At 40.3% G+C, this 17,808-nt stretch overlaps 1 protein-coding gene across 1 annotated transcript in view; it reads right to left on the minus strand.

Annotated features, from left to right (window-relative positions):
• Nucleotides 1–4,361: 4,361 nt before the first annotated feature.
• The window catches only part of Samd5 (sterile alpha motif domain containing 5), a 413,466-nt gene continuing 400,019 nt past the window's right edge, over nt 4,362–17,808 (minus strand). Inside the window, exon 2 of the mRNA XM_017313970.2 lies at nt 4,362–8,260. Within this exon, the coding sequence (XP_017169459.1) occupies nt 8,171–8,260 (90 nt within the window). The 3' untranslated portion in view covers nt 4,362–8,170. The remainder of the gene's footprint in view (nt 8,261–17,808) is intronic.

A 17,808-nucleotide genomic window follows, 5' to 3' on the forward strand; every position in this document is an offset into this window, starting at 1 on the left:
ACTCGATTTACTTAATATTGTTGTGACAATAAAAAATGGAAGTCTCTGTGGGGTGTCCAGCCATAGCTGGTACATATCCAACACAATCCCTACCCAAGGCTAGGAAAGAAGGGATGTAGAGATTTTAAGTTCCAGAAGCCCAGGTCATCCATCTGCTGTGAGACAGTCTTCTATGTATGACATAAAAGGTGCACCCATGATGTCTCACTAATATGGTTGCCTGAACAAGATCAGCATGATGACAACACCAGTTGACACGGCTATTTGGACTGGGAAATTTTACATGGTCTCATCCATAGGTGAAGAGCTACATGTGGTCAACAGTTGTGGAGAGACGCAGAATTGGCCTGTGTCCAGCCCATGTTCCACATATGTTGTCTAATCCCAAGTGGTCAGCTCTGGACACGTGTACATATTAGAAGAGACTAAATTGACCCAATAGCTTATGTACAACATGTATGTGTATACATACATACATGTAAAGTCAATAGTAATTAAAGAGATTATGAATTTTGGAGAAGACATGGGAGGACTTGGAGACAGACAGGGAGAGGCAGGAGAGATATAGATGCAGTTCTCAAAAATTAAAATTATTATGAAGTAATGTTCAAATGAGCACTTTTAATTATTTTTATGTTTCGCATTGAGAATAAAAATTAGCTTTTTATAGCTTAAATTCAGTTGGCATAATGACATATGACAGCCCTTTCTGAAGTGTCTTTTTAGTAGTTGGTCATAGCTGGCTTTAAAATGTCTTATCTAGGCTTGCAAGATGACTCAGTGAGTGAACACACTTGCTGCCAAGCCTGAGGTCTGAATTTGATCCATGAAAACAAGCCTGGTGAGAGTGGTGACTGACTCCTGAAATTTGCTCTCTCTCTCTCTCTCTCTCTCTCTCTCTCTCTCTCTCTCTCTCCCTCTCTCTCTCTCTCTCTCTCTCTCTCTCTCTCTCTCTCTCTCTCTCTCTCTGCCTCTCTCCCTCCTTCTTTTTCTCCCAAAATATATGTAACACAAATATGCCACATTTGCAAAATTTCCAAAATAGCACATCTATGAAAATATACTCAAGATTTTTCTTTAGTCAGATAAAATTTAGCTGTTTTTTAAAAGAAAATGATAGTAGTATAGTATAACATGAAATCTGAATTCCATGATTATAGTTCATTCCTTAGTAAAACGACTAGTAAAATGTATTGTACTTAAGACTTAGTATTCAATGATATATTTGTAGAATAGGCAAATAAGCCACGGAATATATTACAGCCCAATTTTAGGGAACTTTATATATTACATGCATGCACATTTATACTTCAAATATGAGTGGTTTACCTATAATACATAGTTATATCATTTCACTGGAGGAATTTAATAGTGCTGGTCATGACTAGAACTTTGTGTATGGTATATATTTTAGCTGAATTGAATATGATTAAAAGTAAGTTGTACTTAGAAACTACCACAGATATTCACTAAATTGCAAACAAATGTATAATTTTAAATATCTTTGAAGCTTTGTTTTATGCAATGAGAGAAGCATGTTGATGAGAGCTACAAAGACCATGCTGGAGCAATCAGAACACCAGGTTGCAAGCTGTCTATGGTCCTTTGCAGCTCTGATATCACACATTCCTTTTGACATTCTTTACAAATTATTGGCATACTTAATATCTACTTTTTTTTTCTGATGGAACTTCTGAGAGTTAAAGTTTTACCTGCCAAGCTTATCAAAGGAGTAGAGAAAGGACAACTTCACCAAGCCTAGAGAGTTTCAAGTTTCATTTGAATAAACAAAAAGTGGACATGAAGGTTTGCTTGATTCCCTGTCTTACAAAGATCTAAACAGGAGTATTTTTCAAGCTGTGCCATGTATTTAAAGAGACAAATTGGGGCTGGGGAAATGGCTCAGCCTGGGATTGCAATGCACATGTGAGGATATGAGTTTGAAGCTCCAGGATTCATGTAAATCGCAAGGCATATGGCATGTCCTTCTGGCCCCAGCACTGACAGGGGTTGGGAGCAGAGATGACAAGCTCATCTGCCAGCCAGCCTAGCTAAATTGATGAGATCGGATCAATTTAATGACTTCAATTAATTTCACAGGCTTTCTGAGAGATCCTGGCTCAAAAAATAAAAGAAGAATGATTGAAGAAGACATGACATCTACCTGTGATCTACCTACACACACACACACACACACACACACACACACACAGTGACACACACTTAAATGCACACACACATACCTACTCTGACAAATATGTACACACTATACACAGAACACACATGTGCACACATATACACACACAAACACATTTACCTACTTTGACATATATAGACACATCATACATAGAACACACACATGCACATACATGCACACATGCATACCTACTCTAACAAATACATAGACATTATACAGAGAACATGCACACACACATGCCTACTCGGACAAATACATACATACCATGCATAGAACACATATGCAACTCTAAATCAAGAGTCCAGAGAATGATTATTACTTTTAAAGAAGGTTATGTTTGAGTTCATTGAATTTTGGAAATCTCGACCCCCCCTAGTCTTAGGGATCTAAACTGCAGGGTATTTTAAGTATGCTAGAGTGCTTACTGCAGAGAGCGCTAACTAAAAAGTGCACAAAAGAACACTATTTGAAAGGAAGGAGGAAGAAATTAAAACATAAAATTGTTCAAGCCCGAAAAAATATAATTAAAAAGTCCTCTGAGGCATTCTCTCATGATTAGCATGAAGAGTTACAACACTTTCAATTTTAAAAGGAGATATTCCATTATAAAATGAAAGGTAGGGCCTCCCTGAGTGTTAGTTCATGCAAGTCTTTTGGAAGATCACCAGAAGCGTTAGTTTAAGCAACATTAACATGAATGAGTATTTTGTAACATCGTGATGTTATGTTCAAACTGTGGAATATAATTGAGAGACATTACCATTCATTATTAGGCTGACTCAGAAAAGGAAGTGCAGAAACAGTCATTTGTTTAGGAGGAACGGCTAGTGAACAGGTATCAGGACACAGTCCCAGAATGGAGTCATATGAGGAGAATTCTGATTGCATGTGAGGAAACTCCAAGGAAACACGAGTCTTGTGGCCTCAATTTCTTCTGAACAAGGAATCAATTTTGGAATATGTTTTTGTGTTCCTCCCAGGTGCAGCAGAAAGGTGTGAATTTACCTCTATAGAAAAAGATGTTTTTGCCATATGTGGCTTATCCACCCAGTGTGGCTTGTCTACTATATGTGGGTTGTCCACCCAGTGTGGCTTGTCCACTATATGTGGGTTGTTCACTATGTGCAGCTTGCCCTTTTGATTGGACATTTTACTCATGTGACTCCTTTTAACTGCAAGATTATAAAATGTGAGGTTATCTGACTAAGGGTGACGAGTGCATGAGACTTCAGTCTGCCTCATTTAATGGCTCCACTCTCTCATGTCACACCACTTCTAGAGCAGCGAACCTACAGGTAGTGAATATACCTGTTATTTCATACCTCTTAGACAGGAAGCCAGGAATTTTGAGAAACTCCAAATTGTCAAAAAATGACTCATCATATATCTTTTTGGCATGTCCTTTACATAGTAGAATATTCTTAATAAGAATATTATTTGTAGACAAATTTTAGGACCAATAAGTTCTTCGTAAGACCTTAACAGCTCTCCCTGGATCATCATTAGTTAATCAGCAGCTTTCACTGTGATTTCTCTAAGTAACCAGGTCTTAATACAAATTTACCCCACATGGGTAAAATGGTGCCAGACGCATCCAGTGTATCAGGAATTAGATGAAATGATTTTTATTAGATATTTTCTTTATTTACATTTCAAATGTTCTCCTTTCCTGGTTTCCCCTCTGAAAACCTCCTACCCCCTCCTCCCTCCCCCTGCTCACCAACCTACCCACTCCTGCTTCCTGGCCCTGGCATTCCCCTATAGACCCTTCACAGGACCAAGGGTCTCTCCTCTCATTGATGACCAACTAGGACATCCTCTGCTACATATGCAGCTGGAGCCATGAGTCCCATCATGTGTTTTCTTTGGTTGGTGGTTAGTCCCAGGGAGCTCTGGGGGGTAATGGTTAGTTCATATTGATGTTCCTCCTATGGGGCTGCAGACCCCTTCAGCTCCTTGGGTCATTTCTCTAGCTCCTTTATTGGGGACCATATATGAAATATATGCTAGCATATTGTAGTTCCTCAAAGAGGGACACATGCTATACAGTGACTCCCAAACACAACTGGTTTGTAACTCTCAGAAAACGTATTGAACTACTGCTTTGCCATTTCACTTTTGAAATGTGGTTGTCTATGAAAGACTGTCTTGCTAATCATCCATCTTTCCCTTCCTGCAGAGTCTTTCTCTGCAGCCCCCACATTAGCCTGTGCTAATTAGCCCCACATTAGCTCATCAGAAGCACACTCTCTCTGAACAGACTCTGACAAATTTCAATGTATTTTCCTCTCAATTTCTGTGTGAACGAATTGGTCACTTAGGAGCCCAAAGCCTGCCTTGTATAAAGAGGGCTTTAGGGTTATGTTAGTGAAAATAAATGGAACGATGAAGGGAGGGAGAATGTGGTGGAGAAAGTGTCTGTAATCAGCCTTTGATGAAGAAATACAGTCTTCGAGTTAAGCCCATGATTCTGAAGGTCAGGATGGATGAGAAAAGAATATGTTAAAGTTTTATTTGCTTTTCTTTGGAATAAAACCAAGTTGGGTACTAGTTCTTGGAATTTACCATATACTGTGGAGTAGACAGAACTGTGAATATAATGAAAAAGTAGATAATAAATAGACAGGCATTCAGATGATGGATAGATAGATAGATAGATAGAGTAGACAGAGTAGACTATTACCAAAGGACCATGAAAAGAGAAAAACCCTGCAGAAGGAGCAGAGAGAATATTTTTTTCTTCTTGCCCTACTTCATAACTTCAGTGACAAGAGTGTCACCCTGACTTGAAGGTAAGAGATTTTGTATTCTGTGTCCTTTAGGAGATTTGGGGAAGACTGCTTCAAAGGGTTCCAGGATGTTTAGCTGGGTGGGTGCAGCAGGGAACCAAAAAGCTCTCACAATCTCATGCTAATCTAATTTAGCTGCTCTGGGGGGATGTCCTCAGCTTACTTGTCTCATCAACACTAGCTAGAACTCTCTAGCCTACTGGTCACTGCAGCTTGAGTGCAGGATGATCTTGCCAGCTGGAGGGCAAGTGCAGGCAAGCTAGGTCTTAGGAGGACATACCAAGGGAAGAGAGGTAAAACCACACTTTGCTCCAGGAGTCTGGGAAGTACATGCAAACCTTATCCTAATTCAGGGAGGTCTCTCTCCATAGTATACACATATGACCCAGCAAGTCATCAAGAGATAATACTTCCAGCAGCCTCATGTATCTAACCATCCTGTCATGGGAGCTATAGGCGAACAACTGATTCTCTCAGTCAGAGCCTTTAAATGGGCTGAACGTCCGTATTTTCTCTTTTATTCATAACAGAAGGAGACCATTTAAATAAGAGAAAGAGATTAACTCATCAGTAAATTCAGAGTCTTCTACTTGATATGGTGAGAGTTCACAAAGATCAGATTAGCTCTAGAAACAGCTGCATTTTTTTTTCCCTACATAATGAACAATGCACACATTTTAACAACTCCTATCCTCCAGTCCTTCAAAGACATCTGGTTTCTACACCATGCATCTTACATTGTGATCAGCTCCATTTTTAAGGTTGGCATTTCCATGACCTCTTCTTTGGGATTATAGTTTCATAAGGACAAGGGTCCATGGCAGTTCTCGTTATGGTTTTAATATGGACATAGTCACTAAAGCAAAGAGATTAATCACAGAGCCTCATGATTCAGAACAATTTTTCAACGCACTTGGTCATATTTGGATTATATGATGAATGCATTGTAGCAAAATGAATGTAATATAATTAAAAATTTAATGTTGAAGAATTATAATATCTCTCAGTTAATGGTATCGCACATGAATTTTCAAGCAATGTAGAAAGGCACATTGTACAACTATCACTCAGATAATCATGGAGAAATCTGGCAGGGTCATTAAAGGCTGTAGATGGTTACAATGGCATTTTCTAGCATGACAAATAAGGATTTCTGAAATGAGCTCACAGGCAGAGGCTCTACTACATCTGATTGCAAAGTGGAAGACATTCATAATAGAAACAGCATGGGACAAATCATGAAATCTACATTAAAAATAGACTCCCTCACATTAAGTATTTTCAAGTTCCTTGTACAGTGAACATACAGTCAAGCTGCCTCGTCAGATCTGACCTTTCTGCGTGGCTTACCTGAACCAAATGAAAAGAATTTAAAAATAATAATGGGAGATCTCATATCCAAACAGAGTTACAGATTAGAACCATGGCATCTTTGTGTTACTGCCGCCTGAGCTAACTGGATGGAGTTAAACAGACCATGTTTGCTCACGCCTCCGTTTTTCCTCTCTGTCAGTGGAGGTATAAATACGTAGCCCCTGGCCTTTTCAAACCCACACCGCCATATTTCATTTATGGCATCCAATAAGGTCAAAGGCAAAGAATAAAAACTACCCACAAGGGCTAACTTTGTCAATTTAAAACGTGCTTCGCCATCTAGCCCATTGTTGAGCAAGCTGTTCAAATAACGTCTTGGTTCACATGTCTGTGGGGCTCTGGTAGGCTTCAAAGTCGCTGGGAAAGCCTATGCAAGCTTGAAATCTAACCCCTTTCACCTTTCTATCTTTTTGTCTCCTGTTTTCTGATCTCTTTAATCCAGAATCTTTAATAGAAAAATTCTACTGCAACACAGGAAACAGCAGGGGCTCAGAATCCCATTACGGGTTATTTAAAGCAACATCTGTAGTCTTTTGAAAGTGTCAAGAGCAACTTAGGTGACCTCTGGGGACTCTTCTTCAAACACATCCTACTAAACATACATAAACACAAGTAAAACATATTTTAAGTGCTGATTGTAAAAAAAATCCTCCGCAGAAACCAAGCGAGCACTAAAGGAGCTAGCACTAAACGTTTCAACAGAAGTCTGTTCAAGAAAAACAAACAATAGCCCCCAATCCTACATAGATATCTGATTAATTAATTAATTAATTAATTAATTAAGTGCAGGGTTGTTTTGTTTGTTTTGGGTGAGGAATATGAAGGACCAGAATCTCAAATATAACCTTGCTGTGCCTAGTGCTTCATAGAGCGAATGTGTCTACCAGAACCAATGACCTGAACAAATATTGTAAGAAAGTTACATGTATGTGACTCTCCCTCTACTTCAATCAGAGGACAATGCTGAGAGGATTTTCTAGATCATCTCTAAAAGGTAAAAGACTCAACTATCAGAAACAAAGCAAAAGCTCCATATGTTGTACACATCATTTATATTCTCCTATGATATGTATGAGCCAAAGCGCTCAGTTTTTTTCTTATTTCCTTTTTATATTGTGCCGCAGTTGTTCTGTTAAAGGAGAACTCTCAGTGTTAACAGCCAATTCCTGTCATTAACTTGTGGGAAGAAATCCATAGCACAATGCATATGTGATTGTGCCTAGAGAGATAAGTGCATACCAGACTTTGTACCTTAATAAAAATGTTGTAATACAGTAGACCTTAATGATGGTGGATAGTAATCTCTAGTCCCCTAATACTGTACAGATAAAGTCATTGTGTATGGGATGCAAGATAAGAGGTTGAAAGAGAAAGAGAGGAACACAGCCATTATAACAGAACAACATGGCTCACATAAGTAGCAAAATCTTCAACAAAATACCTCCCTCTGGAGTTTTATGGTTTTATAATAATCAGAGGATGGGAGGCACTTAGAAAAGCTGAAGGACAGTGGAAAGAAGCTAAAATAAATAATAATAATAATAATAATAATAATAATAATAATAATAATAATAATAAGGAAAAGAAAATCCATATAAAAAGAATGTCTGAAAGGCAAATTTCATCATCACTCAATCAGCTACTGGGCCTTCTTCCAGAAATAAGAACACAGTGTGTGGCAACACCAAAGAATTATTCCTCACCCCACAAAAATCACTCTAAAATAGATTTAACACACACGAGCATTCCCACTAAAACAAGGTGTTTTTCCACTTTGTCTTTGGTTCTTACAGCACTTCTCATGTAACCTTCAGATAACAGCAGGTCCCACAACAAAGCAAACACTTACCAGATGATGGATCAATACTCCCCAAAGCAACGAAGAAGAAATACCACTTACCTAGGAAAAGAAGAGAGGAATTCAGATATTAAGGTATATAACTTAAAGGCAATTATAGAATTTCTCAGATTATCTGAGTTCCTGGATGACTGGTGTTTTCATAGTGAACATCATTAAGGTTTTAGGGAAAAAAGATTTGATTTATTTGTGCAGGAAGGGAAGTTAGTAAGGAGTGAGGAAGTCTTCCACTGTTGAACTATCATGAAACCCATGTGAATTAATTTCACTCTAAATCACATTAACACATTACCTTTGGTGGGCTAAAGATGGGGGGAATGTTATCAGAAATCAGGACGTAACAGAAATACACTTCAGTTGTTTCCAGGCAGAGGAAGAGAGAGTCAGAGTCAAGGCCCAGAAAGGTCTATAGAATGAATCTCTACCCAGTTATCAAAGATTCTGCTTCTCTGAACAAGAGTTTCCCATTACCTGTGATTCAGATTGGCCAACGAGCTCATAGAATTACCAAAGGTTTTGATGATGAAGTCATATAATAGCTTACTGTCTTCCAAGTTCTTAGACTTGTGATCATGAAACAAGCACTCTGACTTCCAGTAAACTGATCTGACATTTCAATATTTCAATGGAAAAATTACTCAAAGTGTAAATAATAATTTGTATGAACCTTCTAATTTCAGTTGTTAATTTTTATAACTAAAGACCATGGCTCAGCCACCCCACCAGGCAACAAGATAAGACAAGAGACAGCATGCACTAGAGATTAAGACAAATGTAAATCAGTTTGTAGTGATAGTCTACAGTACATAAATAACTAATTTAGTTGTCCTATTCTTAGTTTTAGGATACAGAATAGCCTTTCTTCTAAATCCCTAAGTCTTATAAATATTAAAAAGAGATTTATATAAAATAATGGAATAAGAAACATATCTAGGAGTGACTAAAAAAAGGAAAAGGTGAGAAGTGGTTTATAGGCTAAAGTTACTATTTTATTTCCACAAAAAACTTCATAATTTTTTCCTTCTTTTTCTTCTCTTTCTCTCTTTTCTTTTCTCTATTTCTTTCTTTCCTTCTTCCTTCCTTTCTTCCTTCCTTTCTTCCTTCCTTTCTTTCTTTCTTTCTTTCTTTCTTTCTTTCTTTCTTTCTTTCTTTCTTTCTTTCTTTTCTCTCTCTCTCTTTCTTTCTTTCTTTCTTTCTTTCTTTCTTTCTTTCTTTCTGAGACGTCTATCAATGTTTTCTGTATATAAAAGTTGATGTCACCAACAATCTCAAAGTACAAGTGAAAAGGGATGTTTTTATACAAATCAAGATGGTGGAAGGGGCTGAAGGGATGACTCAGTGATTAAGAGCACTGACTGCTCTTCCAGAGGTCCTGAGTTCAATTCCCAGCAACCACATGCTGGCTCACATTACATTCCCATCTTTAATGGGATCTGATGCCCTCTTCTGGTGTGTCTGAAGACAGAGACAGTATATTCATATACATTAAATAAATAAATTTTTTAAAAGATGGTGGAAGGGAACTATGGGTAACAAGCAAAATCTAAGTAATATGCTATAGAGGACACGCTGATGTGAGCCAGGGTGGCAGGAGAAATTTTATGGGGGAAATGTGAAAATACCCACAAAGGTGAGAGAAGATTTTGAGAAGGGTGCTTTGAAACTACTCCCAGGTCATGCATGGTAACAGTATATGGAAAAGTACAGGAAACTGAGATTCACCAAAGACTCTACCTAATCAATGGAAGTCAGTTTTATCTCTTGAGTGATTTCTATTAAAATGCAGTGGAAAGCGGTATGAAGAGGCAGCTGAGGGCTGTGACACAGTGTCCTTGAATTCTTCCTGCTCTTGTGGAAGTGGCATGGCCATCCAAGTGCAAAGGTCTTCCTGGGTGTGTAAAGGAGCAGTGCTACAGTTGTGACAGCTTCTTCTTCTTCCTACCTGCTGTGTCTGGTGTGGGACCAGTCCTCTGAAATCCAAAGCTTGTGTATTTACATAGACACTAAAGGTTGGTTTGTATGGTCTCACTGACCCTTAAGGAACTTGGAAGATGGAACCTATGAGCTTGCTCATCTTCCTTGGCCAATATTCCTCAGGAATATTCTTCATATCTCCAATATCTAACTCTACCCACTCCTCTCCCACACAGCCACATACCATTACTCTTTTGGGAATTTCATTATTCACATCCCTGACATCAGTTCCAATGAACTCACTGTCTTGGATAAGTGACCTTTTGTCTCTTACTTGGTCATACTTAATCCCTTTAAATAAATTTCAGGTGAGTGTATGATATGCATTTATGTACAGGCAAATAATCTTTGGATGTTAACCATTTGAAACATTAAAGATGGTTCTATATAATTTAGTTCCTGTGTATAAGAGCCTTACAGGGAAAACTCAATAGGATCATAGAGGCAGAGATGGGAACCATGGGTCTGTAAGCTAAGGATGGCAGTGATTGTTACAGTCACAAGAAACCAAGAAGAACAACCTGTCTTAGGGTATCTATTAGCATAACAAAATACCATGAGTAAAACACAAAGTAACTTGGTGGGGCAAGGGTTTATTTGGCTTACAATTCCATTGCACTGTTCAGGACAGTAAATTAAACAGGGTAGGAACCTGGAGGGGTGATTCTTACTGGATTGCATCCCATGGCTTGCTCAGACTGCTTTCTTATATAATCCAAGATCACCAGCCCAGAGATGGCACCACCCACCATGGCTTTCCCCTCCCCGTTCCATCACTAAGTAAGGAAATGTCCATGCCCAATCAGGGACCACCAGACAGGAGCCTGGCCTAGCTGACTTCTGAGAGATCCACCCAGCAGTTGATGGAAGCAGATGTACAGACCCACAGTTAACCATCAGATGGAGCTTGGGGAATCTTGTGGAACAACTAGGGGAACAACTGAGGGACCCAAAGGAGAAAGGGACTCCACAAGAAGACCTATAGAGTCAACTAACCTGGACCCATGGGTTCTCCCAGAGACTAACCACCAACCAAAGAGCAAGCATGGACTGGACCTAGGCTCCCCACCTCCCACCCAGCCCCACTCAGCACACATGTAGCAGATGTGCAGCGTAGTCTTCATGAGGGTCCCCCAACACTGGAGTGGGGGCTATCCCTGAATCTGTCACCTGCCTATGGATCCCATTCCCCTAGCTGAGCAGCCTTGTCTGACCTCAGTGGGAGAGGACATGCCTAGTCCTGCAGTGACTTGATGTTCCAGGTGGGGTAATAGTCCCTGGGGGCCTCTCCCTTCTTGGAGAAAAGGGGTAAGTGTGGGTAAAGGGCTGTGTGTGTGTGTGGAGGGACTGGGAGGAGGGGGCCTGCAATTGAAATGTAGATGAACAGGTAAGTAAATTAATGGAAAGAAAAGAAAAGGCCATACAGGCTTGCCTACAATCTGATCTCATGGAGGCATTCTTTTTAAGTGAGCCCCCCACCCCTTTCAGATAACTCTAGATGGTATCAAGTTGACATAAAACCACCCAGCAAACTTCCAAGGAGTGTCAGAAAGAACTAATCCTACCTGACTTTTGTACTCCTAGCCTCAAGAATTGCAGCAATCAGCTTGTGCTGTTGACACACGTTTATGTGCTGTACTTTCCTAAAGTGGCACCAGGAAAGCAGCATGCATTTGTAGAAAAATAAAAAGGCGGTGGGGGGTGGGGTGGGGGGTGGGGGTGTGGGGGGAATCCTGAGAATCACTGTCAGGATAGGCGGTGGTCATTTTTACAGATGTGAATTTGTATTTGGTTGGGTATTATGATAGTGATGTTAATACAGGAAGAAATGCACAAGGGCTTTCTTATGAGAGACATCTGCTAACGGCTTTAGTGAGGAAATAGAAGCAGTCAGGGAGAGAGATAAAAAGAGGAGTAAAAATTGTTGATACTTCTGAGAGGTGAAAAAGCCACTGGAGAGTTCTTAGCTTCTTCCCAGAAAGGAGCATCCTTGTCTCCACAGACCCAGGCTTGGACCATGACCTCTAAGGCAAGCCCTATGACTCCTTCAGGTCAGCCAGATAAATCCCAAGAGGCTCTAAACAATCAGAAATCCCAGGCAAAGAGATGAAGACTTAGGTTAGACTAGTAGGACCACATGGAGAATGCACAAGGAGATGAGACAGATTTTGACAGAAGCAGAAGTTTTAGCCTCCAATGCATGTATAGGGTATTGGGATGGAGGGTGCGAGGACTGGGGTGGATGTTTCTGAGTCCTTTGACACAAAAGTTTCAGTCAGGAGATCATGACAAGTCTGAGCACAACTAGAGGAAAACCCTCACCGAAGCCACAAATGGTACAATGGAGAGGATAAAGAGGGGAACAGAAAGAGACCTCAAAGCAATGGAATTTGCAGAAGAGCATAGGGAGACCAGCTGAAGTGGGGCAGCAGTGTCCTGAGATTCCAATGAAAAGCTGTGTGGCCTGGTGAGGGACTGTAGAGCAACCTAAGAAGATAAAAACTGAGGCAGAAGTGAGCTCTCGCCATTAGGAACACTGGTGACACTGGGTGATGGAATGGAAGCCTGGTCTTAGGTGGAAAGCAATGAGCCATGTGAGATTAGGGTCAGGTCCAGCAGGGGCAGGTTCTCTAGTTCCTGCTTTGCTCATGATGATGTGGACAGAGACAGGATGTAAAGGGGCGGGGCGGAGGGGGGGGGAGAAGCTCAAACTAATCCAAGGTATAGCATTAGGCTTTGAAGATGGAAAGTACCTAGCAAAATAGCATTCTAGTTGCTACTGTGCTCTTCTCTCTAACCCATCTACAAAATGTTAAGGTGTCTGTTCTGGGATTTGTATTCCCAACAAGATGAAGAATAGGAAGATGCATCGGTGGGACCTGAGCATCTGTATACTTTGAAGTTGTGCTAGTCCCATTTACCATGCCCTTCCCTTTCATGGGACAAGAGGATCGATCTCCAGCTGATTGTAATCAGGAGGAGAGAGTAGCTCACTGTTGCTTCATTCGTTGGTTTAATTGGGAATTCTCCTAGCAAGCCTGTTATCATGCCATGGTTACCAGCCTACCACTGTAGCTGCAGATTTTCCGCAGGGAGCTTTTAGCCATCAACTAACAGATCAATACCTGTGCTTCGTAGGAGATGAGGTGTTCCCATAGCCACCACCCTGACCTCTTCGTTGCTCACAGCTGGAGGAGCTTCCCTCGGTTCCCAACCCTCTGCCTACCCGCTTGCTGATCGAAACAATGTTACTTAGAAGTTATGCAAAGAATTTAGTCACATGGACATCCTGATGGCTAAAGATCAAGTCAAAGAAGTCACATGACCAGGTCCTGCTTACATTTGCTTTTATTTTATATTTTCTTGGGAATCTAATAGTGCTCAGATGAGGCTGTGAAGAAGAGGGATTCTCTTCAAATCAGAAGCTCCTGAATCCAGAGCTTGAGGCAAATTTGTCCTGGTTTTGTTACCTCACCTTATCAGTAAATACATCGTATCTGTAAACGCCCCTGGTAAGAAAACAGATGGGGTGGAGGGGGGGGGGGCATCCACTTGGAGACAGGGTGGAATGGGGAGAAGGTGTGGGATGGGGAGCAGTGGGAGGGTGGATGGGGTGGGGAATGGAATATGGAGTGTAAAAAATGAATTACAAGTAAAATTGAATTTAAAAAAACTACGCATGTGTGAATGTGTGCACTCGCTCACAAACAACCAACCAATTTGGGCTTGTGACATGTTATGTTCCATCACAAACTCCTGTTTTCTCAGTTAATGCCATTTCAGAAACATTTTACTTTGGTTTTGTAGGTTTTTACGCCGAAATAACATTCTCACTAAGTTGCTTTGTATTGCAAACGGAACGAACTGAATCACATCAAACACCAGGGTAAATCCAACTGGATTGTTGTGAAATGTGCATGTGGTTAATGTCCCCATGTTTTTGCTCACAAATGCTAATTTTCTATGAAAGGAATGAATAGAGCACACCTCAAATGACTCCATTTCAGTATGAGTTATTACAGTGCTTGTGTGGTGAGCTGAAATCGAAGCTGACAAAGGCTGCCATGCTACTAACTCAGGACTTATTGTTACACGTACAAACATGTTTGGAATTCCAGTGCCAGCGAGGGTTACAGCTATCCAGAGCCAAGCTCTCCAGAGAGGAAATCTGCCAGAGCCCTTTTAGCCACATGCCTGTAGGAATTTGTGCACTTAATTAAATGCACAGACCAAGCAAGTGGCAGAGACAGCGCTTATTCATATGCTTGTCACGGGATCAGCAGATGGCATTGCATGAGGGGCTGAAATTCCCTAATGGCATGCATCACATTCTGCAGAACACATTGGACACAGGTAGCTATCACCTCTAATATCATATATATTATGCATATATATGATAAAGAAAAAAATATATATGCATGGAAGGAAAAGTCTATATGATGTTTCAGTGACCTAATTTTATTTTCTTTTTTCATTCATTAATTAATTTACATCACAATTTGAGCTTCCTCTCCCTCTTCTCCCTCCCCCTACCAAAAAAAAAGTTACAACAATTGATATGGCAAGGCCTCCTAACATGTTCTGACAAAATGTTAGTTATCATACACCTTTTGACTACAAGATGAGGCACTGTATACAACACATAATATTTGGTGACCTCTGTGGAACATATCCTGGAAGTTCATTTTGTTCCTAGGATTTTCCTAAGATTAAGGTTGCATCTGAACAGAAACTGTGCTGGTGAGATGTTATGTAGCCACACAGACACTCACAGTAAGAACAAGCAGGGAGACATGCAGCAGGTGAGTTGTGGCGAATAAACTTTAGCGGGGGAGTTCAACATCTGGTCTTCATCTCCTTGAGTGTGGTTTCCTTTAAACCCACTGAATATGAAAGGCATATCACTCCCTCTGTTATACAATAGAAAGGCCCCATCTTGCTAGCATGCTTTATGTGTGTGTGTGCTTATGCTGATGTATATGTATGTGTGCTCCTGGCTTTCAAGAAGTAATCTGCCCCGAAGTGTAGAACTGCAAAGCAAGGTCTCTAGATCAGACCAGACTCAAAGCTAATTTCCAGAAAGACCATGCTCTGACTAAAGAATTACAACCTCTACTCTCCCTTTCTGTCCATGCTCCAATATCAGCTTGCATGAGGGGATGAGGAACAAAGAATGAGCCAAATGCCAGTGACTAATGATTATCATAAAATGTCCATAGCCTCCTAAAGAGAACTGTAAGTCTCCAGAATTGGTTCACATATGAAGATGATGGGAATAGGCAGGCTTGGACAAGGCATAGAAACTCCCTAATCTTCGCACCATAGCTTCTCCTTTGCATTTCTTCCATTTAACTGCTCTTGGGTTAGGATGTTTACAATGCACTGCTGATAGTAATCAAAGCGTCTCCCCAAGTTATGCGAGTTATGCAATCTGCTCTAGTAGTTGGGAAAGGGAACCATGGGAGTCCTGGATTCTGCAGAAGAGTCAGACAGATGTATGAATACTCTGGGCCTCCAATCCCTAGGAGTGGCATCTGCAGACGGGGTGGGCTTGTGAGATGGATATCTTAAACTGGGAAAATAGCTTCAGAATGTAATTGAATTCTTGTATAACTAAGTAGTTGATATCCAAAGAGTTGGGGAAATCATTGGCATGAAGAAAACCATGTACACATCGGTGGCAGAATACTGAGAGAAAACAATAGTCTATGTCAGGTCAAATGCTTCTTTTCCACTGACCCCAGGTCCTAGTCAATCAGTTGGAGTAACCCACCCTGACATCCTAGCATTTCCCACCCCAATCCCAAAGAACAAGGAAGAGGTTCTGAGCCACCAGTTGGTTCCTTAACTGACTATCTATTTTTTTTTAAATAAGTTTGTTGGCACAAACAGGTGCTTGATAGATTTATTATTATTTATTGCAGGAATGCAAAGAATTATTTTGTCCTTTGACCTTTCCGTCAATAATATTAGTAACCAAAGTTCTTTAGTGGCAGTATTAATAACAAATGTTTCTTTTATGGTTTTCCAGCAGGCGAGGTGGATAACTAAGAGACCAAAGCCTTGCTGAGCATAGATTAGTGAGGAGTACTACTGATCTCCTCCCATTGCGAGTTCACTAATGTAGATTAATCTACCACTCTAAGCCAGTATTTCCTAGAATGGAACACAAGGCCTAGGTTCATTGACGACTCAATCACCTCTTGAATTACAAAGAATTTTCACTCTGCTTGACGCTCTACTATCATTCATAAATGACTCAACTTAACCAGCCATGAATTTTCCCATGGAAAAACTCCCAACTGCTGAAAGATGGTTCAGAGACCTGGAAGTACTGATTCCTAGGAGTACTGAAAGGGTTTGAGCATGCATATACTAAGTTTAAGTTTTCAGTTGTAAACCAAGCACCTGAACAAAGACCTAGACACTTTCTAACTAAGAACAAAGGACAAGGACAGTATTAACCTGTAAATCTTTCTTTAGATTTTGGGCCCCCAAATCAAGGACTCTGTATGGTTTAGGCCTCTGGTTATTAATAAGATCATGGAAGCTTTCCTGAAAATAATCTTCTGATTATTCTAACTTCAGTTTGAATAATTCCATTGACGTGTATAGTTCATTATACCAAGTTCATATGCATTATTGTGAAGTAATGGTGCACACTTTCTACTCCCAAGTCTAAGGTCCGTGCCAGTGCTTGACAGTGACTTTCTGGACAGTCTGCTTTAAGGCTGGTTAGAATCTACTGTTATAGATTATAACAGCTTGCTAAGGGACCTGAGTTTCTTTGTATCTCAGTAATTTCTAGACTTTATCTCCTCCACATACAAGGTTCATTTCCTTCAACATGGCTGATTGAATTTCAAAAGAAAAGGGAACTGGAGGTTTATTTGAAGGTCTTAATGCTATCATCAGCAAAAACCCTTTAGTTTTTATCCAACAGGGTTTAGACTGCAGAGACAGAGCTGAGTTGGTGGCCTTGTAGGTATTGGCCATGGAGAGTCAGTTGGTCAATTCCCGTGGGCATATCAACAGCAGTTCTATATTCCTGTCTTCATGTATGACTACGGACCTGCTTTTTGTCAGCTTTATTTATCTGTGTCTTCCCACCTTGTTTGTTCAACACATGTTTATGACGCCTGTATGAAGACATGTGTTCTGGGATCGTGGTAAGTGTAAGAAGGGGAAAAAGAACTGTCCTAAGGTCTCTGAAATGTATTTATCTAAGTGGAAAACATCTTTCAAGTTTATTTTGGTGAAGAACCTAGTAGTGATGAGTGGAAGGCAAGGGATATACTAGAGGGCAATGGATTGCTTTTTAACTCAGGTGGTCTCCTCTATCTGCTTGTGATAAGGCTGCTATAAAAAATATCACCCCATTTTAACCTTTATCATAGAGGTCATGATCAGACAAGGGAGGCTAATGGACTAAGAAGAATACAATAGCCCAAGAGCCTTTCAGACTCTGCCTGTGTTTCTCTAATTATGGATGTTCTCCTGCATCAAAAAGTCTCCAATGTCTGTGAGTTTACTCCATTTTATACCTTCTCCCAGTGTCAGCAGGTCCCCTCCTAAGTGTAATATCTGTCAAGAACACTGGCTAGTAAGTCATACAG

Source organism: Mus musculus, chromosome 10, assembly GCF_000001635.26.
Source record: "Mus musculus strain C57BL/6J chromosome 10, GRCm38.p6 C57BL/6J".
NCBI classification, from domain to species: Eukaryota; Metazoa; Chordata; class Mammalia; order Rodentia; family Muridae; genus Mus; species Mus musculus.